Source organism: Hylobates moloch, unplaced genomic scaffold, assembly GCF_009828535.3.
Source record: "Hylobates moloch isolate HMO894 unplaced genomic scaffold, HMol_V3 SCAFFOLD_17, whole genome shotgun sequence".
In the NCBI taxonomy this organism is placed as follows: Eukaryota; Metazoa; Chordata; class Mammalia; order Primates; family Hylobatidae; genus Hylobates; species Hylobates moloch.
Window position 1 is genome coordinate 37152778 of NW_026652292.1, and position 24685 is coordinate 37177462.

General features: G+C 42.2%; 2 protein-coding genes and 1 non-coding gene across 3 annotated transcripts in view; 1 reads left to right on the forward strand and 2 right to left on the reverse strand.

Annotated features, from left to right (window-relative positions):
- Positions 1 to 4078: 4078 nt before the first annotated feature.
- On the reverse strand, positions 4079 to 9281 carry RPL37 (ribosomal protein L37). The gene is made up of 4 exons (XM_032136033.2): positions 8961 to 9281; positions 8249 to 8384; positions 7957 to 8041; positions 4079 to 6303 (listed from the first exon to the last, which is right to left on the reverse strand). The coding sequence occupies exons 1-4, from the start codon at positions 8961 to 8963 to the stop codon at positions 6234 to 6236; spliced, it is 294 nt and encodes a 97-aa protein (XP_031991924.1). The 5' UTR covers positions 8964 to 9281; the 3' UTR covers positions 4079 to 6233.
- LOC116457163 (small nucleolar RNA SNORD72) lies at positions 6386 to 6465 on the reverse strand. Its single transcript, XR_004244933.1, has one exon. It is a non-coding gene; the product is annotated as a small nucleolar RNA SNORD72 (small nucleolar RNA).
- Positions 9282 to 15779: 6498 nt separating the features above from the next.
- The window catches only part of CARD6 (caspase recruitment domain family member 6), a 13725-nt gene continuing 4819 nt past the window's right edge, over positions 15780 to 24685 (forward strand). The window contains 3 exon segments of the mRNA XM_032136035.3: positions 15780 to 16062; positions 17551 to 17656; positions 17658 to 18106. Of these exon segments, the coding sequence (XP_031991926.1) occupies positions 15780 to 16062; positions 17551 to 17656; positions 17658 to 18106 (838 nt within the window).

The following is a 24685-nucleotide window of genomic DNA, read 5'->3' on the forward strand; positions in this document are numbered from 1 at the left end:
GTTTCCTGAGGACCAGATGTGTGACACTCAGGAGACAGCCGGCATAAAATAGCCCCCCAGAGGTAAAGAAAACCTCAGGACTGAGGCTGGAGTGCAGTGGCACAATCAAGGTTCACTGCAGCCTTGACCTCCCAGGCTCAAGCGATCCTTCCACCTCAGCCCCGAGTAGCTGGGACTACAGGCACATACCACCATGCCTGGCTAATTTTTTGTATTTTTAATAGAGAAGGTTTCACCAGGTTGCCCAGGCTGGTCTCAAACTCTTGGGCTCAAGCGAACGGCACCTCTGAGCCTCCCAAAGCGCTGGGATGACAAGCATGAGCCTCCGAACCTGGCAGACTATTTTAAATTGAGATGGGTCCATCAGATACAAGGGAACTACATGAGAGGTAACCCAGCAGGGAACCTCCAAAGAGGTCATACAAATACCGGAGACAGAAAAAGTCGGCTTAATTATCTGCGGGCTCCAGGGATTATGAAGCCAGCCAGCCAAGGAAGAACCACCCCAACTCACTCCTCACCTTTCGTACCTCCAGTCTACAGTTTAATCCCACTGAGGAGTTAACTTGAAGCTCACAGCACCAGAAAAGTATAAGGAGAAAGCTGAAATCAGAGGAATCGTGCTCTCTCCACTGCCAGCTTGCAGTTTAAAGCACACCCAAGCTAGAATTAAGATTACTTTCTGACGATTACATAGGACTGCACATTTTACTTATTGAAATAAAACTGTTTTCACAACTAATCATGATGAAAATACTTTTTGTTATCTGTAATCTAAAAATATATGGGTCAGGTCAAGTCTTCATCCTGGGGCACCAGGGTATACTCCCACCGTATAAAGACACAAAAATAAAAGCAATGATTTGATCTCAATCCAATCCACACACGATGCTTATTCTACATACTCGTGTACGTAAGAACCATTTTTTCATTGCAACTTTTCTTGTCAAAACATCCTTCTACTTATAAGGAAGATTTTGCTTAAGTCCTTCCTTTTGGCCGGTCGCGGTGGCTCACGCTTGTAATCTCAGCACTTTGGGAGGCCGAGGCGGGTGGATCACGAGGTCAGGAGATCGAGACCACGGTGAAACCCCGACTCTACTAAAAATACAAAAAATTAGCCGGGCGTGGTGGCGGGCTCCTGTAGTCCCAGCTACTCAGAGAGGCTGAGGCAGGAGAATGGCGTGAACCCAGGAGGCGGAGCTTGCAGTGAGCCGAGATTGCGCCACCGCACTCCAGCCTGGGCGACAGAGCGAGACTCCGCCTCAAAAAAAAAAAAAAAAAAAAAGTCCTTCCTTTTTCTTTCTTTTTTGTTTTTGAGATGGAGTCTCGCTCTGTCGCCCAGACTGGAGTGCAATGGCGTTCTCTCAGCTCACTGCAACCTCTGCCCCCCAGGCTCAAGCGATTCTCTCGCCTCAGCCTCTTGAGTAGCTGGGATTACAGGTGTGCACCACCGGGCCTGGCCAGTCCTTCCATTCTTAGTTCCTGAGGTTATGCAGTCTTCGCCCTGTGCTTCTCTTGTATTATGATCCAAACTCCTTTGTTTTAAAAAAAACAGACACACCTAAATATAATCCAAATGTGCTAATAAATATGAAACAGCCTCTTTCTCTGAAACAAGTTCTTCAGTAAAATAATTCTGTAATGTATTGCTTTGTTCTTAAGTTATGCTATTACAAAAGAAAGTTTCAATTACAGGCAAGGTTGAACTCTGCAAGCAACCCAAAACTCAAAAAGGGCTGAATGATAAGTCATTCAGGTAAAGACAAAAGAATGGCTCCTTATGATTCAGCTTTCTTAACCACCTTTCTAAAAGTTCCTCCATCCCCACTATTATGCTCATGGTATCTTTGTCTTTACACACTTATCACTATCTGCAATTGTCTATTATGTCACCTTCCACAAACATACATACAGTATATGCATGATTGAAATCTGTCAGAGCAGAGTGTCTTGTTTTCCATTTAAAAGTTTCTGGGCCTAGAACAGCTTTTGACACATAGTAGTCACTAAATAGATACTTGCTTCATGAATGAAGGGCACCATTTAGTCAATAAAAGGGAACATCAGAATAGGTAAACTTCCAAAAGTATCTAGTGTTGTCTTTCAAACGAAACTCCCCATTCCTCACTGCCCAATCTCCTGACCTCTTGACAAACTTTTTTTCTTTGATGCTCTAACATGAGAGAGGTTTATGAAAAGTAAACACTAGCCTAAATTTTGCCAAATCCAGAATTTTAAAATATATCTTCATTCTCTTTGGCCTCAGCCACATGTGACCGAGTGCCCCCGTCAAACAATCCCCTTTCTTGGTTTGTGTGACTCCATCCAATTCTAGTTCCTGGGCTAATTCTGCAACGACTGGAGTCAGAGGGCAGGAACCACGTCTGGTTTTGCTCCCACGGTATCTCTAACATGGCTTGGCATACAGTAGGTGCACCACATATAAATATGTCAACAAATGAACTTCTCCCTCCACTTCTGTCTCCAATGGACATCTCTCCAAATCTTACTTTGAGACTCTAAATTATCTTTTGTTTTTGGAGTCTGTAAATTCACAAATGGTTTCCACCAATACTAAGTCAAGGATAGTTACTGAAGTTCATCGACGAACTCAAGTCCTCTTGCTTACTCTGACTTCTAAATGCCTATCAAATCTCAGTGTTCTCATTTTCGTGCTTAAATTATACAGAAACAGGAAGCTTGGAAGTTAGCTACTCACTTGCACATTCAAGTTTTAGATGTTCTCTGTAGGGAACTCCCCGACAGCCCCACAGCCACTGCCTTGGTCTGTCATGATTTTCACATGAACTATTTAAGAACCTGTCACCTAGTTTCCAGCTTCAAGACTCATCACATGCACACTAACACTTTCCACATTCATCTTGCTAGAATAACTATTCCTAACATTCCGGTTTAAATCCTCTATAATTTCTCAAGACAAATTCTTCATGATCTGATCACTGCTCTTCCCTCAATTCTTTTCTTACCAACCCTACACCCCATCCTTCTAACCTGACAACCAAGGTGTCCGCAGTTTCATAGTTATGCCCTCCTCTGACTGGTTACCATTATGTCAGCTGTTTCATTGCTGGCAAAGCCACTTACCTTCTCTCTCATCATGATTCCTTCAAGTCCTCCCTGGCTCAGCTTAAATCTTGGCCTGGCTTCACCTATTGAGTGACAAACTCCTTTCCAACGCTCTCACAGCAACTCATGCATTTATCCATCATAAAGTGCATATATATATATATATATATATGAATAATATATAATTGTGTCTCAATTAGAGGTGAGGCCTCTGAAGTAATTGTACTTTTCAACTTTGGCTCACTAGTTTACTGAATGAGTCTGCCTTTTACTACTTGTTTATTAAGTGCAGGACACATTTACTATGGGAGTTACAATTAAGGTATAATTCCCAAAGGTTTTCAACGCCACAGACTCCTTTTTTATTTTTGAGACGGAGTTTCGCTCTTGTTGTCCAGGCTGAAGCGCAATGGCGCAATCTCAGCTCACTGCAACCTCCGTCTCCCAGGTTCAAGCAATTCTCCTGCCTCAGCCTCCCTAGTAGCTGGGATTACAGGCATGCACCACCACGCCTGGCTAATTTTTTTGTACTTTTAGTAGAGACGGGGTTTCTCCATGTTGGTCAGGCTGGTCTCAAACTCCCGGCCTCAGGTGATCCACCCACCTTGGCCTCCCAAAGTGCTGGGATTATAGGCGTGAGCTACCACGCCTGGCTGCCACAGATTCAACCTTTCTATTTTTGTAACTTTACAGAACATAACCAGTTACATGTGGAAACAGGTAGTCTGCTTTATTTGACAGCTGGGGGCAAATCAACCTGACATGTGAACTAAGATGGGAGGGAAGTAGGGGCTGGAGGGAGGCTTTTCAGGCAGAGGACAGTTGAAAAGCACATGGGGTACTTAGGAAAAATAAATTTAACATTTTTGCACACCTACATATAACACTGCAGAGAAGATAAAAGCATAATTTCTGCTGAAAAATTTAAAGTATAACGGGTCTCTATACATAACTATAACTTAAGGCAGGACTAAATGCTGTTAAAGATAGAAATATAGACAACAGGTGGGGTGTGGTAGCTCGTCCCTGTAATCCCAGCACTTTGGGAGGCCAAGATGAGAGGATCACTTGAAACCAGGAGTCCAGGACCAGCCTGGGCAACATAGTTTAACTCCATCTCCAATGCAAGATCCACTGCTTATTTTGTTTCATTTGAAAATTGAGTCATCAGTTCAAGGGTTTTTTTTTTTTTGAGGCGAGTCTCACTTTGTCACCAGGCTGGAGCGCAGTGGCATGATCTCAGCTCACTGCAACCTCTGCCTCAGCCTCTCAAGTAGCTGAGACTACAGGCACATGCCACCACGCCCAGCTAATTTTTGTATTTTTAGTGGAGTTGGGGTCTCACCATGTGGGCCAGGGTGGTCTCGATCTCGACCTTGTGATCTGCCCACCTCAGCCTCCCAAAGTGCCAGGATTACAGCCGTCAGCCACTGTGCCCGGCCTCAAGGGTTGTTTATATGGGGGTCAGGGTACTTTCACTAGACTTAGACTTCTGAAGCCCAAACTGGGCAAACTTCACCAGCTTTACATTATACCCATAGGAACTCAGCTGTCTTTCAAGGTCATTGTTCAATCTTCAATAGACTATCTTCACTTGAAAGTTTGGTGATGACAGCCAGGCACGGTGGCTCACACCTGTAATCCTAGCACTTCGGGAGGCCGAGGTGGTGGATCATGAGGTCGATTTCGAGACCAGCCTGGCCAACATGTTGAAACCCAGTCTCTACTAAGAATACAAAAAGAATTAGCTAAGCGAATCTCCATCTCTACAAAAAACACACAAAAATTAGCCAGGTGTGGTGGTGTGCATCTGTAGTCCCAGCTACTCACAAGGCTGAGGCAGGAGAACCACTTGACTTGAGCCCAGGAATTAGAGGCGCAGTGAGCTGCGATTGTGCCACTGCACTATCTGTAAACAAGAAAGGCAATGTCAATTGGACTCTAACCATACATCTTTAAAGTATAGTCTCACATTTCGGGAGGAAGCCCAAGAGATTTAATCAGCAGGGTTTCTTTACAAGTGAATGTTCAGAAGCTGAGACCTGAACGGTAAATTCGGAGTTAAAATACAAGATGAGAGTAGCAATTAGCTAGCACATTATAAAGCCATTCCAGGTTACAAGTAAAAGTGATACCCTTCCAAGGCCAGGTTAAGAACCTCAGATGTTATTCTAAACACAGTGGAGAATTATAATTTAAATGGCATGACTTGGCTACATCACTATTTTATGTAGCTGTTCTAGCATTCATATTCATGTTCCCTTCAACTGCTCCTGCCCTCTCACTCAGCAGTCCAGTTGACTTTGTCCCTTCATTTCAAAAAAACACCCAACCCTGTCAATAAACCACCAAAACTAGGAAGGCACGACAGCAAGTTTCAGTGCTTTAACACAGAAACACCCAATTACCAAGTTGAGGGCTAAAAAAATTCGACCAAGTAGTCCCACATCATTGCCTTTAGTGTACAAATCTCAGGGTTTATACTTGATTTTCCTTTATTTCCTGCTCAATCTTTACTTGCACCCAGCCCTACTTTTTGTCAAACCTATTTACATATTCTTAAGTTGACTCACACCTAGCAGGCTTTTTTCACTTAGCTAGCTACCTTACACACAGCCCACAAATCAGGTGTGCCAAGTGAGCATTACAGATACTAGGATAAGATCATCTTTTGAAATACAGAAGCCACTCCTACCCATACGTTTCCAGTGGTACTCTCAAGTTCTATGTGACTAATAATCATCCCCCTAAAGTCATGACAGTATAGCAGATGAACATGCTGCTAAAGGTAATTTAAACATCATACTCTTTCAAATTTACTCAAACATCTTAAATATCCATCTATGCCACATGAGCTGTGCTATTTTAATCTGCTATATTGTCTTCCAGTGCCCCCTGCTTCAAGGACTCCTGGAATTCTGCTTGTTTCTCATTGCCTTAAACCGTGTTACAACCCCAGTCCAAAAGTAAACATTCCAAAACAGTCACTTAACAAGTAAATCTAATATGAAGCTAGCCCAGTCCCTAAACCTACAGTATTTCACTGATACTACAAGCCTAATTGATTAAAAATACCTTACCAAACACCAGATATGTATTTTTAAAAACCAGAACATTTATTGCATGACTAATTGTTGACATTCTTAAGATGAACTGGATGCTGCAACAGCTGCCCTCTTGGGTTTAGGTGTTGTTCCTTCACGGAATCCATGCCTGCACGATGTCAAAAACAAGAACAAGTTACTTCAGCAACATCGATGCATCAATTTTAATTTTTGTTAAACAGATTTCAATGCGCTTATCTCAGTTCAATGCTGAAATCAATACTGCATTCATATGTTCAGACATTTATTTTTACAACATCACTGATAAGCTGCAATTCTTTACTTCACTTTGCTTAAAGATACCCATTTTCGGATATAGTTAATCACAATCGCAATAAAGGCTCAAAAACTTATTTGGCTATACTAGTCATTGGGCCAGTATGTTTGTTCGTATTTGGCAAGAGATCACAGATTATTTGTGAAAATGGTTTCCTATGCTGAGAATAGATCCCAACTACTTTCACTAAGCAAGGAAAAAAAATGAGCGTGTTTAATGGCAGACATTTTCTAAACCAAGAGCTTTGCATTTTAACTTATTTAACATCCGTATCTACGCTAAGGTCAACTATCCTACTTTTAAAAGCCTGGCTTCAGTTCAAGCTCTTAACTCCTGTATCGTACTAACAGACCACTCAATATTAAGTCCACAAAAACGTTATGACCCTAAATGCGAAGAAAGTTGCTTCAGCACATGAACACACCTGTGGGTGTCTACAAAGCCCTGAACTGCCTTGTTATCTTTAGAACTGGACACTCTGGAGACTGAGTGGGTAGAGGCTAGGGATTCTGCAAAATATTCAATTTTGCACTGGACAATTCCACCACAAAGAATTATCCAGCCCAAAATATCAACAGCTGAGAATTGCTGAAATAGAACATAGTAACGGAAGGAGCACCAGCTTTAAAGTTAAGTCTGCATCATTCTGAATCTTAGCTGAGATCTTAGATGGGTTAATCTCTTAGTAACTCCTCTTTAATATGCAGGTTCTCTCAGCTAAGTCTAGGGCGGAGCTGAGATTTCTGCATTCATAACTCTAAGGCCAAGACTCTTGAGTAACAAGACCGCAAGGCAATAGCAGCAACCAGTGCAGTTTTCTACAGCACTCTTGCCCAGAGAAAGGTTGAACCTTTCTCTGTTGAACCAAGCCTGACTCCAGACCTTATTCACTACTATCTTGACAAATTTTGACACTAAAGATAAACCTAATAAATATCAACACTTTGGGACCCTAGTTCAAACAATGCTACTGATATTTAAATTTATACTACTGTTTAGTGAAAAAACTACTAATAAAATCCAAACTAACTTATGTCAAGGTTACAGCGGCAGAAGATAAAAGCTTTCAACATCTGGCCTGGGGCGGTAGCTCACGCCTGTAACCCCAGCACCCTGGGCAGGCCGATGGCTTGAGCCCAGGAATTCCGAGATTAGCCTGGGTAACATGACAAAATCCCATTCTCTACAATAAATACAAATTTAGCTGGGCATGTGGCGGCGCACACCGGTAGTCCCGGGTACTCGGGCGGCTGAGGTGAGATTACCTGTGGCTAGGGAGATTGAGGCTGCAGTGAGCCGTGATCGTGCCACTACACTCAAGCTTGGGCAACATAGTGAAACCCTACTTCAACAACAACAAAAAATAAAAATCTTCCAACATCTCATCCCCAGTAACCATCAGGGTAGTGTTATCTGTTTACAAGTAAACACGGGGGTTTCATTCAAGCCCATAGGACCAATTATGATCGAACATACAAACTGTACCTGAATCTGCGGTATACAATTTTTAGGTGCCTCATTCGACCAGTTCCGGTGGTATTTCGTCTTTTAGCCTTGGCACTCCAGTTATCTGAAACATAAGTTCAGAAAAGATTTCAAACGGTTTTCCCCCCCACACACCTTGTAGGTATTGTTAACACACGAGTTCTATGCCACCTCATCGGCATACAGATGTACAAGTTTTAAGACCGGCACCAAATAAAGTTCAAACCTATGCCCCCACTTATGCGCAATACAAACAAAAGCTAACACAGTTGGCCCGGAAAATGTTACTTACACTTTCTCTTGCGCTTGGCAGGGTAGCCACATTTGCCACAGGTCGACTTCTGAAGGTGGTAGGCCTTAGAGCCACAGCGGCGGCACAATGTGTGCGTCTTATTGCGACGCTTTCCAAACGATGACGTTCCCTTCGTCTGCACATTAAAGGAATAAATAGTTCTGAAACCTGGCAACTTCTAGATTTACTCGAGTTCTCCGGGGAACCAATTACTGATAAAATTTAAAGGCAATCATAAAGGTCGAAACTTTGGGAGAAGCCTCTTTCCACGAATGCCAAGTCAGAGACCACTACTCGCATTTTACGTTACCTAAAGCCCTCCGCAAGAGTTGCAATGTTCTGAAATACACTTTATCTTTATAGACTCCGGCCAGACAGCATCACCAATGAATTATTTCATTGTTACACAGAGCCAAACATTCCCAAACTCCTTCCCTCGACTCCCAACCAAGGCTAGAGCTGTGAAAGGTCTCCAAAGGTTGGACCGAGGCAAAGGACACAATGCAGCTCTAGCTCCACAATTACGGCGGGATCGGTCACCCAGGCACCAGTTAGCAGTCATTCTTCTGGCTCTTGAGGGCCACCGCATGCCTCTTTCCTGCCCACCAGTTCCCCTTATCCGGAATCTTGCCAACCCCCAAAGGACAGCAAGCACGGAGGCACAAAGGACGAGGATGGAACGCGATTCACACGAACCACGGTCACAACTCACCATCTCGCTTCTGCGGCCGAGACCAGAAAGACCGGAAGAGAAGGCACTTCCGCTATATCACGCTCAGAAGCTTCCGCCCAGGGAAGTACTTCCTGCGGGGCGCGGTGCAGCGTTGTCAAGCGTCCGTCGTCGTAGTGTCGTTGGGGTCAAGAGGAGGATGCGGTACCAGACAGGGCCGATCGCGTTTCGGTGCCGGAAAGGCGGGCGGGACTCCCAGTTTCCTGGCGACCGGATGGGCGGGTCTTCGCCGGGCTCTCTTGGACCCTGAGGGCCGTTTAGATTACAGTTTTGCTTTTCGTGTTGCTGTTGCTGGTGCTACTGCTAGTACTGATCGGTTTCGCACGTTAGCAGTCAGATCTGTTGCTATACCGTCTATTTCTGTCTTCTAGGCACATGGAAAACCTGGAATGCGAGGCTGGCCCTGCCCGGGGGTACCCGCACCGACTGAGCGTCCCCGGCGTGTAATGACCGTGTGCGCCTGGGATAATCCCTATTCAGGAGAAAGCAACTTCTCCAGCCGCCTCCTCATTCCGATCCCGGAAGCTTTTGGCCAACGCTGACTTTTCCTGTGAGAGGTCGCGAGGAGTACGGAGGCATGCAGCTGGAGCTTAGAATGTAAAGGGAAAGGCAGACAGTGATTTTGTTGTTGTTGTTGTTACTGTAGTAAAGTCAGAGGCAAGTTATCTGATCCCATATTTCATTGTGCCAAGGAATCACACATGGAACTTGCTCAATATAGTTTCCAAGGGCCTGGCGCCGTGGCTTACGCCTGTAATCCCAGCACTTTGGGAGGCTGAGGCGGGCGTATCTCTTGAGCCCAGGCGTTGGAGACCAGCCTGGACAACATAGGGAGACGCTGTCGCTACAAAAAAAATACAAAAAATCATCCAGGCGTGGTGGCGCGCGCCTGCCAATCCAGCTACTCGGGGTGAGGTGGAGGGAGGCTTGAACCCGGAAGGTGGAGGCTGCAGTGAGATTGCGCCGTTGCACTCCAGCTTGGGTGACTGAGTGAGACTCTGTCTCAAAAAAAAAAAAAAACCCAAAAACTAAAAATGAAATGTTGCCAGAGCTGCTTTCCTTTCTTGGAGGTTCTAGGAGGGAGAATCTGTTTTCTTTCCTTTCTCAGCTTCTAGAGACTGCCCAAACTCCTTGGTTTATTGCTCCCTTGCATCTTCAAAACCAGAGATACTGTAGTTTCCCCCGTTTCTGTGGGTTAAGTTCCAACACCCTCAGTGGATGCCTGAAACCACAACACCAAACCCTATATATACTGTTTTTTCGGTACATGTGTACCTGTGATGAAGTTAAATTTATGAATTAGGCACCATAAAAGATTAACAACAACTAATAGAACAATCATAACAGTATACTGTAATAAAAGTTATATGAATGTGGTCGGTCTCTTTTTCTCCAAATATGTTATTGTCCTGTACTCAACTATTTTTAAACCATGGTTGACCATGGGGTAACAAACCCTGAAATCCTGCAAAGGGAAACCTTGGATAAGTGGAGACTACTGTAGTCTTTCTCACATTGCATTACTCTTTATTCTGCATCCGTCTTATTCTTTTTCTTTTCCTTTTATTTTTATTTGTAGTAGAGACAAGGTCTCACTGTTGTCCAGGCTGGTCTTGAACTCCTGAACCTTCCTGTCTTGGTCTCTCAAAGGGCTTGGGTGCCCTGCCATCCCTCTCCTACTTTTAAGGCCCCTTGTGATTATGTTGACTCCACCCAGATAACTTCCTTATCTTCAGTTTCGCTAATTAGCAACCTTAATTCCCTCTGCAATTATAATTGTCCTTTGCCACATAACCTAATTTATTCATAGGTTAAGGGGATTAGTACCTTGTTATCTTTGGAGACAGCCATTATTCTGCCTACCACGGGGGCTATGAGAAATGAGGTCAGTGTAGAAAAGGTAGGACAGGTGTCAACCATTAAGGAACCAAGCAGTGTGACAGGCATTATGTCAGTCTCTTTACTCCAGACATTCCCAGAACTGAAGACAGGAGAGAATTATTTTTCCTCCTCTCTAGTGTTAGGTGGTTCTTTTTGGTGTATGTCAAACCATGTAAATTTTGCCCTGACCAAGTAAACCCTTGGCTTTCTAGAGGTCTATGAAGGCTAGTCAGACCCTCCAATTTTCTATACAATTGCTAGGTTTAGGTCAGGACTAGTGACTATATCAACTTTTTTTTGTTGTTTTTTTTTGAGACAGGGTCTCACTCTGTCACCTGGGCTGGAGTGCAGTGGCACCATCTCGACTCACTGCAACCTCTACCTCCCGGGTTCAAGCAATTCTTGTGCCTCAGCCTCCCAAGTAGCTGGGACTACAAGCGCACGCCGCCACCACGCCCGGCTAATATTTTGTATTTTTAGTAGAGACGGAGTTTCACCATGTTGGCCAGGCTGGTCTCAAACTCCTGACCTCCAGTGATCAGCCCCCCCTCAGTCTCCCAAAGTTCTGAGATGACAGGTGTGAGCCACTATGCCCAGTCAGGACTAGATCAACATCTGAAACGGATGATCTAAGGCTGTTAGCCTAGGCATTCACCCCCTGACATTTTGCTTTTTGGCCGTGATAGAAACTCTGTTAAGTCCTGCATCCATGCTTCTGATACAATCAAGTCCCTTGACCACCAGGACTCAGCACTGAGACCTGCCTCTTTTTATTTCTACAATACATGAAATTACTGTTGACTTTTGTCTTTAAAACATCACATAAATTCGTTAGCAGCAATTCAAGGGAGAATTTTCTGTACATTCATACCTATGATAAAGTTTAATTTATGAATTAGCACAGTAAGATTAACAACAACTAATAATAAGGCTGGGTGCGGTGGCTTACGCCTGTATCCCAGCACTTTGGGAGGCTGAGGCAGGCAGATCACCTGAGGTTGGGAGTTCGAGACTAGCCTAACAACAACAACAACAATAAAAAACCCCCCAAAAAATAATAAAATAGAACACATTTAAAACTTTTAGTCTTGTGTTATTCATTCCGATTTGAGGTCTATACTTTCAATTTTGTACCTCCTGGCTATATTTTATATAATAGAGAACATCCTGGTTACACTCACCCTTCCCCCAGCCCACTTCCTTTGCATTCTAAGGCTGTGTGTGCTATGCAAATTTCTGTTATCAAGAAACAATTTTTTTTTTTTTTTTTGAGACGGAGTTTTGCTCTTGTTGCCCAGGCTGGAGTGCAATGATGCTATCTTGGCTCACCGCAACCTCCACCTCCCGGGTTCAAGTGATTCTCCTGCCTCAGCCTCTCAAGTAGCTGGGATTACAGGCATTGATCACCATGCCAAGCTAACTTTGTATTTTTAGTAGAGATGGGGTTTCTCCATGTTGGTCAGGCTTGTCTTGAACTCCCGACCTCAGGTGATCCGCCTGCCTCAGCCTCCCAAAGTGCTGGGATCACAGGCGTGAGCCACTGCACCCGGCCATCAAGAAACAATTTAAACTAGACAGCCTGGCATGGTGGCTCACACTTGTAATCGCAGCACTCTGGGAGGCCAAGGTGGGAGGATCACTTGAGCCCAGGACAGCCTAGGCGACATAGGGAGACCCCATCTCTACAAATAATTTAAAAAAATGTGGTTCACGCCTGTAATCTTAGCAGTTTGGGAGGCCAAGGTGGGAAGATTGCTTAAACCCAGGAGTTTGAGACCAGCCTGGACAATGTAGTGAAACCCTGTCTTTACAAAAATTTTTTTTAAAAAGAGCTTGGCTCACGCTTGTAATCCCAGCACTTTGGGAGGCCGAGGTGGGCGGATCACGAGGTCAGGAGATCGAGACCACGGTGAAACCCCGTCTCTACTAAAAATACAAAAAATTAGCCAGGCGTGGTGGCGGGCGCCTGGAGTCCCAGCTACTCGGAGAGGCTGAGGCAGGAGAATGGTGTGAACCCGAGAGGCGGAGCTTGCAGTGAGCCGAGATTGCGCCACTGCACTCCAGCCTGGGCGACAGAGCGAGAATCCGTCTCAAAAAAAAAAAAAAAAAAAATAGCTGAACTGGTTGGCCAAGCCTATACTCCCAGCTACTCAGGAAGCTGACGGGGGAGGATTGCTTGAGCCCAGGAGTTTGAGGGTGCTGTGAGCTATGATTGTACCATTGCACTCCAGTCAGGGCAACAGAGTGAGACTCTGTTTCAAAACAAAACAAAACGAAAACTTCTAGAAGGAAGTTTAAATCTCAGTGCTAAGTTTCCCACTTCAAGTGAACACTTTTCTCCCATTGGCTTTGAAATCTCAGAAAGGTTATTGTGAGAAAGGAGCATCTGTAGGGTGGAGCATTGGAGAGGAGACTGGTGGTTTGGGAAACCTGTTATTAAAGTACCTTCCTGATCAAGTTGAACAACAACAACAGAAAATTGGCAATCTTTATGACAGTGCCAATCAAATTGTGGGCATGAGGTGGGATGCATCACTTGAAAGCCATACTTTTGAGATACATATTTTAAAACTCTTACCTAGAGTATAATGGTGGTTACCAGAGAGAAGCTGGGAGTTGCGGAGAAGGGAAGGGTGCTGGTCAAAGGATACAAAGTCACAGACAGGAGGAATAAATTATAAGTATTGAAGGTGATGTATATGTTAATTTGAGTGAATCATTCTACACTGCATACATATAAAATTACTGAATATCCCATAATTATATATGATTATAATTGGTCAAAGTAAATAAAAATTTTAAAACTCTTCAATTTTATAAAACTCTTACCTAATATTAATTTTTAATATCATATGAGGATTTTTTTTTAAAAGCCTGGGCTAGAGTAACTTACTATAACCTCAAACTTCTGGGCCGAAGCAGCTGTCCTGCCTCAGCCTCCCTTCCCATGCAGCTGGGACTACAGATGCACACCATCATGACCAGATAATTTTTAAAGTTTTTGTAGAGACAGGGTCTTTCTATGTTGCTTAGGTTGGCCTCAAACTCCTGGTCTCAAGTGATCTTCCTCATACTCCCAAAGTGCTGGGATTACAGGCATGAGCCACCTCGCCCAGCCAGGATTTTAAAATTCTTTTTTAACCTTGGAGATACCAGAATTGTATTACTCATTATCCTTGGTTCCTAATAGCATTGGTTCATGCATGTTCTGCTTTTATTTATATATTAGCTATTTACCTTTAACAATACAGTAGCCGTGATAGGCCCACCTCCTACATTGTAGGACATCCATGATCTCCTCCCCAATCCCATCCCATCCCCAAGCTCCCCATATGTGAGGTAACCATCATTCTGAATTTCATATTTATCATTCTTTGCTTTTTGTTTTGTATAATTTTAATGACTTCATGTATACTCTTAAATGTAAGGGTGTGTTTATTTTCAACTTTTAAAAAGGGTGTCATACTGTATATAATCTTTTGGGATTTACAGTTTTTCCTTACTATTGTTATGATTTCTCTATATTGTGGGTCACTGAAGTTCATTCTTTTTGAATGCCATGTAATATTATGTTATCAGAAATATCACAGTTTATTCATCCAGTATCCTGTTGCTGGTTATGCAGATCGCTTTCAGGTTCTTGTGAACTATGAAGAAGTAAATAAAGACCAACCAGGTAATTTTCTTAAAATAAATAATAATAATAAACCAAAAATGTAAAATATTAAATAGTAATGTTTAAAGTGGAAGTATAAATCTCCCTGTAATCATATTCTCAGAGATAACCAGTGTTAAAATTTGGGATATCTCTTGACTGTCTTCTTTAAAATATAATGTATATCTGTATACACATATTACATACATATACTATATACACATTAAGTTTTTTAAAACAAAAATGAGATCTATAACTTGCTGTTTCCATAGCAATATATCATGGATATCATTACTTGTCAATATGTAGAGATGTACTTTATCCTTTTTAACAGTTCTTTGGTGTTTCACTGTCGACACGTCAATATTTTATTCCCTAAACCCCAATTTTGGTTATTTTCAATTTTCTACTGTTGTAAACAATGTTGTAATGCAGATTCTTGTACATACATCTTTGGGCATTTGCTTGATTATTTCTTTAAGATAATTTCCTAGAACTGGAATAGCTGGGTTGAAGGATATGAAGTTTTATTTTTGTCTGTCTTCAATTTTATTTATTTATTGCTGTATATTGCCAGATGCCCGCCAAATATCTTTTTTTATTTTTATTTTTATTTTTTTTGAGTCAGAGTCTCACTCTGTCACCCAGGCTGGAGTGTAGTGGCGAGCCCTCGGCTCACTGCAACCTCTGCCTCCGGGGTTCACGCCATTCTCCTGCCTCAGCCTCCCAAGTAGCTGGGACTACAGGCGCCCACCACCACGCCTGGCTAATTTTTTTTGTATTTTTAGTAGAGACGAGGTTTCACCATGTCGGCCAGGCTAGTCTTGAACTCCTGACCTCGTGATCCGCCCGTCTCGGCCTCCCAAAGTGCTGGGATTACAGGCGTGAGCCACCGCGCCCGGCCGGCTCAAATATCAATAATTTACATTCTTGGCATCATAGTATAGTTCTCTGATCAGGGAATACCTAGTCCAACCTGAAGTTCAAGAGCGACTTCTTGGAGGAGGTGACCCTGAGTTTGAGTCATGGTGAGAATTTATCAAGACTTCAAAAGAGCAGATAAATAATCCACAAGGACCCCGGATCAGAGAGTGCTCCGAGCTGGGTTGCCCCACTGCTTGTATCTGCACTCTCCAACAGTAGGCATCATTGACATGTTAAAGCTTAGCCAAATAGAATTGTTCTTTGTCATTCTTTTTTTAACTTTTACTTATTCGTTAGGATGATTTCATAATCCATTTCCTGGTTTAGAGGAAACAGGAACAATGGCTACCGAGAGTACTCCCTCAGAAATCATAGAAAGAGAAAGAAAAAAGTTGCTTGAAATCCTCCAACATGATCCTGATTCTATCTTAGACACGTTAACTTCTCGGAGGCTGATTTCTGAGGAAGAGTATGAGACTCTGGAGAATGTTACAGATCTCCTGAAGAAAAGTCGGAAGCTGTTAATTTTGGTACAGAAAAAGGGAGAGGCGACCTGCCAGCATTTTCTCAAGTGTTTATTTAGTACTTTTCCACAGTCAGCTGCCATTTGCGGCTTAAGGCATGGTAAGTTGACTTTGTATACTTTTTGGGGTGAGAGGGAGGGGGCAGACTTTCTGAAAAAGAAAAAAAAATGAAAGAAAACTGTTGCCTTTTATTTTTGTTAGTCTTTTTCTGGAGATAATTTTCGTTGAAATATGAAATAGGGAAAAACTGGAATTTAAGAAGTTTCTGAAATTTAACATCTTATTGGTTTACGGAATCGATAATTTGTTTTTCAGACTGTATTCAAAACTTGCAGTTGTTTTAATGCTAACATAAATCGCTCATTATTCTGGCAGTAACATGCTGAAATCTCACAGTTGGAAGGAAAATACTTTAATAATAACACCATCCAGGGTTTGTTTTTCAAGTAGGTGAATGTGTGGTTATTTACAGTGCCAAGACCACAAGCTGTATCTTTCACTTAGTATAGCCATTTTGAAAATACAAGGAAAATAATTTTTAACACATAGATGGCAAATCAGTAGTTTCATTTTTTTGGTGATAAGAATGCCAGCAGCAGCTGTTTTCTGGAGCAATTCCAGTGCTAATTCTTAAATGGTTCAGAGATAACTAGTAGTCCATGAAAAAGCAATTCTTCCAGTTGTTTAGCAATTCTGTAAATTACTACTAGGACTAGGTGTAGCTCCTTTTCTAGGAATCTAAAAAAATTCAAAATTATTTTAAGGGATGTTAGAGAGGTAGAGGCTCAGATAAAAAGATGAATGTTAATGATACCTAATTTAGGACAAGATTTATATGCTTAGAAATTTTTATTATTTCTAAAGCACACTATTCGAAATTAGAGCCATTTGCTTACTGATTAGAAATTATTTGTGATCAGATTTCATTAGCAATGACTCCAGGAGACCTGAGTCTGTTGTGAGTCACAGTAAGTCCACAAGTAAACACTGTTCATATGATTCAAATTTTTTGTTTTATTTGCTTACCCTGTAAGGTTGCTAGGAAGGACTCAAACTTTAAGCAAGACAGTGGTGTGATCTGATTTTTTTTTTTTAGTGGAAAAAAGAACGTTCTGAAAGTTGACATGTTGACATGCAAGTTATATAGGAGGTGTTAGGTATTCCTGTCCTCCAGTGAAATAAGAGGCAGGTGGGCACGGTGGCTCATGCCTGTAATCCCAGCACTTTGGGAGGCCAGGGCAGGTGGATCACCTGAGGTCAGGAGTTTGAGACCAGCCTGACCAACATAGTGAAACCCTGTCTCTACTAAAAATACAAAAATTAGCTGGGCATGATGGCGCATGCCTGTAATCCCAGCTACTTGGGAGACTGAGGCAGGGGAACCACCTGAACCGGGGAGGTGGAGGTTGCAGTGAGCCCAGATCGTGCCATTGCACTCCAGCCTGGGCAACAAGAGTGAAACTCTGTCTCAAAATAAATAAATAAATAAATAAAAGAAGAGGGATGATGCTTTGAGGCCTCAGGAACTCTAGCTATAATAATACAGCTTCTTTTTCTTAATTGGGAAAAACAATTCTTTTCTTTGCAGAAGTTTTAAAACATGAGAATATAGTACCTCCTCAATCTATGGGGGCAAGCAATAATTCAGAAGATGCTTTTTCTCCTGGAATAAAACAGCCTGAGGCCCCTGAGATCAGTGTTCTTCAGTGAGAAGGAACACTTGGATTTGGAAACCTCTGAGTTTTTCAGGGACAAGAAAACTAGTTATAAGGAAACAGCTTTGTCTGCCAGGAAAAATGAGAAGGAATATGACACACCAGAAGTCACATCATCATATTCAGTTGAGAAAGCTGGATATGAAGTTCCAGCAACTATTACATATATAAAGGATGGACAGAGATATGAGGAGCTAGATGATTCTTTATACTTAGGAAAAGAGGAATATCTAGGATCTGTTGACTCCCCTGAAGATGCAGAAGCCACTGTGGAAGAGGAGGTTTATGATGACCCAGAGCACATTGGATATGATGGTGAAGAGGACTTCGAGAATTCAGAAACCACAGAGTTCTCTGGTGAAGAACCAAGTTATGAGGAATCAGAAACCAGCCTTTCATTGGAGGACGAACAGGAGAAAAGTATAGAAGGTATGGAAATATCATATATAGTTAGTTAGGCAATAACTTAATAAGTTAATAAGCTTGCCATGACATAATGGGGATGGGAGATGAAAAAGGGACAGACGTCAGCAGAAAATCAACTACTAAGAAATTCCTCGTGTCTCTCTGACCTGGAATCTCCTCGAGGTAGGTGTTGACTTAAAGGAGCTCCCAGGACCTAGGAAATGATGGACAGCATAAGCAAAAGTAAATATTGATTGTCAGTTTGTAAATTTCTGTAGTTCGTATAAGGAGTTGCCAATCATAATTTCCCATTATACATACAAGGAGTTGCTAATCATTAATTTCAGGCTAACCTATTCCTCAGGTTAAACCACTTTAGTTATTTTAGTGCCTTTGTGACCAGAGAGATGTGGGGATTATGGGTTTGACTATTTAAGTGAAAACAGTCAGTTAAATGGCTAAGATCCCAAAATATTGTTACTTGGCTTGATCCAGTCCACATAATGCCATCTTGATGAGAATTTTATTTGTATCTTGAATCTGAATATTTCCTTATTAAAAAATTTTTTTTGAGACAGGGTCTCACTCAGGCTGGAGTGCAGTGGCACAATCTCGACTCACCGCAGCCTCTACCTCCCAGGCTCAGGTGATCCTCCTACCTCAGCCTCCTGAGTAGCTAGCATTACAGGTGCCAGCCACCACGCCAGGCTAATTTTGTATTTTGTAAAGATGGGATTTTGCCATGTTGCTCAAGCTGGTCTCAAACTCCTGGGCTCAAGTGATCTGTCCACCTTGGCCACCCACAATGCTGGGATTACAGGTGTGAGCCACTGCACCTGGCCAAATCTGAATATTTCTTAATGAAAATTCAAAATATAAGAAGTGTTTCATTGGAGTGATATTGCCTGGGAAAATAAACATCACTAAGTTCTGAGTAGAGGATGAAAATGTAACTACCATCTCACATTCATTTCAAATCTTGGGGACTCACAATCCACTTATGGGTAGGAAGAGAGTCATTTCTTCCTCATCACACCTTGTATCAGTTTGTGAGGGATGCTGTAACAAAATACCACAAAATCAGTGGCTTAAACAATAAACATAGATTTCTTGTCTCACTCTTTTGGAGGCTAGAAATCTGAAATCAAAGTATGGACAGGGTTGGTTCCTTCTTTTTTTTTTTGAAACAGTCTTGCTCTGTCGCCCAGGCTAGAGTGCAATGGTGCAACCTTGCTCACTGTACCCTCCGCCTCCTGGGTTCAAGCGATTCACGTGCCTCAGCTCCCCAAGTAGCTGGGATTACAGGTGCGTGCCGCCACTCCTGGCTAATTTTTGTAGTTTTGGTAGAGACGAGATTTCACCATGTTGGCCAGGCTGGTCTCGAATTCCTAACCTCAAGTAATCCACCCACCTCGGCCTCCTAAATTGCTGGGATTAAGGCATGGGCCACTGTGCCTGGACAAGGGTTGCTTTCTTCTGAAGGATGTGATCTGAAGGATCCTAGCTTTCCTGGTGGTTTGCTGGAAATCATTGACACTGCTTGGCTTATGCAAGCATCCCTCTGATATGCCTTCACCTTCAAATGGCCTTGTCCCTGAGTGTGCACCCCTTTGGCCAAAATAAAAAAGGACACCAGTCATATTGGATTAGGACCCACCCTAATAACATTATTAAAACTAATTACATCTGCAATGGCCCTATTTCCAAATAACATCACATTCTGAGGTACTGGTGGTTAGGATTTCAACATATGAATTTTGTGAGGGACATAATTCAACCCATGCCTGTTGCCCCACCCCCAAATAACTTCTTAATACATGATTATTTTGGGGCCCCATTCTTAATTTTTATTTATTTATTTTATTTGGTGCATAGGGTTGAATTAATTAATTCATTGCATAGTATCATCATTATTCTGCAAAAATCCCCTGTTTATCTATTCTGTTTTTTTCCCCATTTCCCATTTACCTTCTTCCATAGGTAACATTCTAATATTGCAGTGCGTCTCTTACATATTGTTTTGTTTTCATGAAATTTTTTTTTCTGTATCAGGTACTGACTGGGTTTCACCATGTTGCCCAGGCTGGTCTTGAACTCCTGGCCTCAATAATGCTACATAACAAATCATCTGAAAATTCGGTCACTTCAAACACTGAGAGTTTATTATTGTTCACATGTCTGTGGTTGGCTGGGCAGTTCTGCTGGTCTTCCCTGGGTTCACTCATGCATCTGTGATGAGGTGGTTGAAGGTTGGTCTCTCATATTCTAGCAGGCTACTCTGGGCTTGTTTTCAGAATAGATGCAGTATATTCTTTTTTTTTTTTTTTTTTTTTTTTTTTTGAGATGGGGGCTCACTCTGTTGCCCAGGCTGGAGTGCAGTGGCATGATCTTGGCTCACTGCAACCTCTGCCTCCTGGGTTCAAGCGATTCTCCTGCCTCCAAGCAATTCTCCTGCCTCAGCCTCCTGAGTAGCTGGGATTACAGGTGCCCACTACCACGCCTGGCTAATTTTTGTATTTTTAGTAGAGACGGGGTTTCACCATGTTGGCCAGGCTGGTCTCGAACTCTTGACCTCAGGTGATCCACCCACCTCGGCTTCCCAAAGTGCTGGGATTATGGGCATGAGCCACCGTGCCTGGCCAAGTATATTCTTATGATGAGGGTAAAGGAGAGAGAGAGAGCAAGGTAGGGGGGCGGGGAGACAGAGAAGTAGTGAAGGCCTTTTGAGTCTTAGCTTTAGAATGATCATCATGCCATCTATGCCATCTGTATTTGTTTCCTGGGGCTGCTGTAACAAAGTACCACAAATGAATGGCTTTAGAACAACAAAAATTTATTGTCTCACAGTTCAGGAAGCCAGAAGCCTGATATCAAGGTATCAGCAGGGTCATGCTCCCTCTGGAGGTGCTAGGAAAGGATTTGTCTCAGGCTTCTCTCCTAGCCCCTGGTAGCTTCGTGCATTCCTTGACTTACAGATGACCATTTTCTCCCTGTGTCTCTTCACATCATCTATCCTCTGTGCATGTCTCTGTGTCTAAATTTTTCTTTTTTATTAAGACACCAATTATACTGATTTAGGCTCCCCCCCCATGACCTTATTTTAACTTAATTACCTCTGTAAAGATAAAGATGCTATTTACAAAATAAAGCCACATTCTGCATTACTGGGGGACTCCATATCTTTCTGAGGGAGACAAACTTCAACCCATCACACCATTACTTCTGCCACATTCTGTTGACAAAAGCAAGTCTCAAAGCCAGGTTTAGGGTTGGGGGAAAACAAGTTCTACTTCTTGCAAAATAAGATAGCAAAGACTATGGATACCAGAAGGCCATTAATTGGGGACATTATTACAATCAATCTAACATCTTTAGCAAAACAGATCAAGAAAAGTCTTAATAATAATGTAGTTATGATCTGCAATGTAATTCTAATGGCTGCCCATCCACTCTAGTTAACTGGAGGCATGTGGCTATTCTTTGTTTCTTTCCCAAGTAATATTTGTCTGTGCAGCTGAGAACTGAAAAAAATTGTTTTAACTCAAAGGAAGGTCTTCATGCTTTTTGTCATGTGAAATTTTATGTAAAAAATATCACAGTGTCACAGTCTCAGAAAGGCTTAAACTATTGCCTTGTGTGCTCTGCACTATAGAAGGTCAGCTTGTATAGACAGTATCAATTGACTCTCTTCCCCCTCCAGCTTGTTGTTGGATTCAACCATTGGGTGGAACCAATACGTTTACCTTTCCCTGTGGCCTTTCTTTTTTCCTGAAGATCCAGGTTTTCATTTTATATTATTTTCCTTTAGCCTGAAACATTTATTTATTATTTCTCTTAGTACAAGTCTGCTGGTGGTAAATTCTCTTAGCTTTTGTTTATTGAAAGATATTTTTATTTTGCCTTCATTCCAGAAGGTTGCTTTTGCTGCATATAGGATTCTACAACTTTTGCCTTTAACATGTTATGGATGCCATTCCTCTGTCTTTTAGCTTCTGTTGTTTCTGACGCTAAATCTTCAGTCATTTTATCATTGATCCTCTGTAAGTGCTGTGTCATTTATCCCTGGTTGTTTTCAAGATTTTTTCTTAATTTTTTTTGAGCAGTTGACTCTGATGTGTCTAGGGGTGATTTTTTTTTCTCTTAGTGTTTGCAGAGTTTCCTGAATCTATAAAAAAACTTTTAATCAGATTTGGAAACTTTTCAGCCGTTATTTACCGAGATTGTTTTCTTTCTCACCTCTTCTCTCTTTCTGAGACTTCAAGTACATGAATTTTAGAGTTTTAAAAGTATTGTTCTACAGGTTCCAGAGACTCTGCTCAGTTTTCTTTAATATTTTTTCTCTCTGTTCTTCAGGTTAGATATTTACTTTCTTCTGTCATCTCCAATTAGTTGTTAGCCCATCTAGTGATTTTAAACAAATTCATATATTGTGATTTTTAATTCCAGAATTTCCTGTTTAAAAATACTTTATATTTTTTTCTGAGAATTCCTGTTTAATCATTCATTGTGGACTTATTTAATTTTAATTGTTTTTTTTTTTTTTGAGACAGAGTCTTACTCTGTTGCTCAGGCTAGAGTGCAGTGGCACAATCTTAGCTCACTGCAGCCTCAACCTCCTAGGCTGAGGCTGAAGCCATCCTCCCACCTTGGCCTCTCAAGTAGCTAGGGCTACAGGCACAGACCGCCAGGCCTGGTTAATTTTGTATTTTTTGTAGAGATAGGGTTTTCACGATGTTGCCCAGGCTGGTTTTGAACTCCTGGGCTCAAGTGATCCTCCTGCCTCAGCCTCCCACTGTTTTGGAATTACAGGCATGAGCCACCATGACTGACTGTAAAATTCTTATATGCTAAATCTAACATCTGGGTCATTTTGGAGTCAGTTTCCATTGAGTGTGAGTTACATTTCCTGTTTCTTGCTATGCCTATTAGCTTTGGATTGTGTTCTATCAATTGTATATAATAGGTCATAGAGACTCTAGATTGTTATATGTCTCCCAAGAGTCTGAATATTATTTTGGTCTGTTTTTGTCTCCAGTTAACCTAACTGTACTTAAATTCAAAATTTAGACTCCTTTTCCATGGGTGGCAGCTGAAATCTCTGTTTATTTCTTTTTGCCTTAGCTGAGTTATTTTTATGAATTTTTAATTTATAAAATTGAGATTAGTTTCCTGATATTATTGCTTACTTTTTTCACCTAGCTCTGTCCTTAACTGGATACATCTCTGTTTTGTGTGTACATCTACTCTGTTGCTTTGATCTGCTCCATAGTGACACTGTTATTACCTTGTCAACACGCCTGGCTTGGATCCTGTGGGTACTGATGACTTTCTTTTTTTTGAGATGACAGGCTGGAGTGCAGGGCCACAATCTCGGCTCACTGCAACCCTGCAACCTCCACCTCCCGGGTTCAAGTGATTCTCCTGCCTCAGCCTCCTGAGTAGCTGGGACTACAGGCACCTGCCACCACACCTGGCTAATTTTTGTATTTTTAGTAGAGACGGGGTGTCACTATGTTGGCCAGGCTGGCCTCGAACTCCTGACCTCAAGTGATCTGCCCACCTCAGCCTCCCAAAGTGCTGGGATTATAGGTGCGAGCCACTGCACCCAGCCATGGGTAGCAATTTCTAGCTGAAGAAGTAGAGAATTGTTTTCCTAAGGCAAAGTATGAGATAGGAAAAAGCAGAACTTAAAAGCTGTCCTGCAACCTATTCTCTCACTGCTTCCTCTGTGAACTCTTCATGCTAGATTCAACTTCCCTCTCACCTTTTTGCCCCAACACATATATCAGTTCAAGCAACTTTGAGACTACTCAAAGGCTTCTTATAGTTACTTTTATGAATTCCTAAAATCCATGCTTTTCTCTTATTTCTGTTGTTTCTTCAAGGCTATTTTTAAAGGTAATTTTACATTTTTACGCTAGCTGGCCATCTGTCAGGAGTACAAAATCCAGTCTGATCTTCTCTCTCTGTTATGTACTATCTCTGTATTTATAAGAAGTAGGCAGGCCAGCCAGGGTGGCTTATGCCTACAATCCCAACACTTTGGGAGGCTGAGGCAGGCAGATTAATTGAGCCCAGGAGTTGAGACCAGCCTGGGCAAAATGGTGAAACCCTGTCTCTACAAAATGAAGAAATGAAAAGTTAGGTGGGGTTGATGGTGTGCACTTGTGGTCCCAGCTACTCCGAAGGCTGAGGCAGGAGGATCACCTGAGCCCAGGAAGTTGAGACTGCAGTGAGCTGAGATTGCACCACTGCACTCCAGCCTAGGTAACAGTACAAGACCCTGTCTCAAAAAAAAAAAAAAAAAAAAAAAAAAGTAGGTAGAAGATAGTTTGGAAAATGGGAGATCAGGAAAAATTAGGTATAGCATAGAAACTCTGAGAAACACTTTGAAGGAAATAAAATCTTCAGTTCCTGTAAACTTCAGCAAGAGATAAATTTAAGAAAGAACCAGTATCGGCCAGGTGCGGTGGCTCACGCCTATAATCCCGGGACTTTGGGAGGCCGAGGCAGGTGCATCATGAGGTCAGGAGATCGAGACCATCCTGGCTAACATAGTGAAACCCCATCTCTACTAAAAATACAAAAAATTAGCCAGGTGTG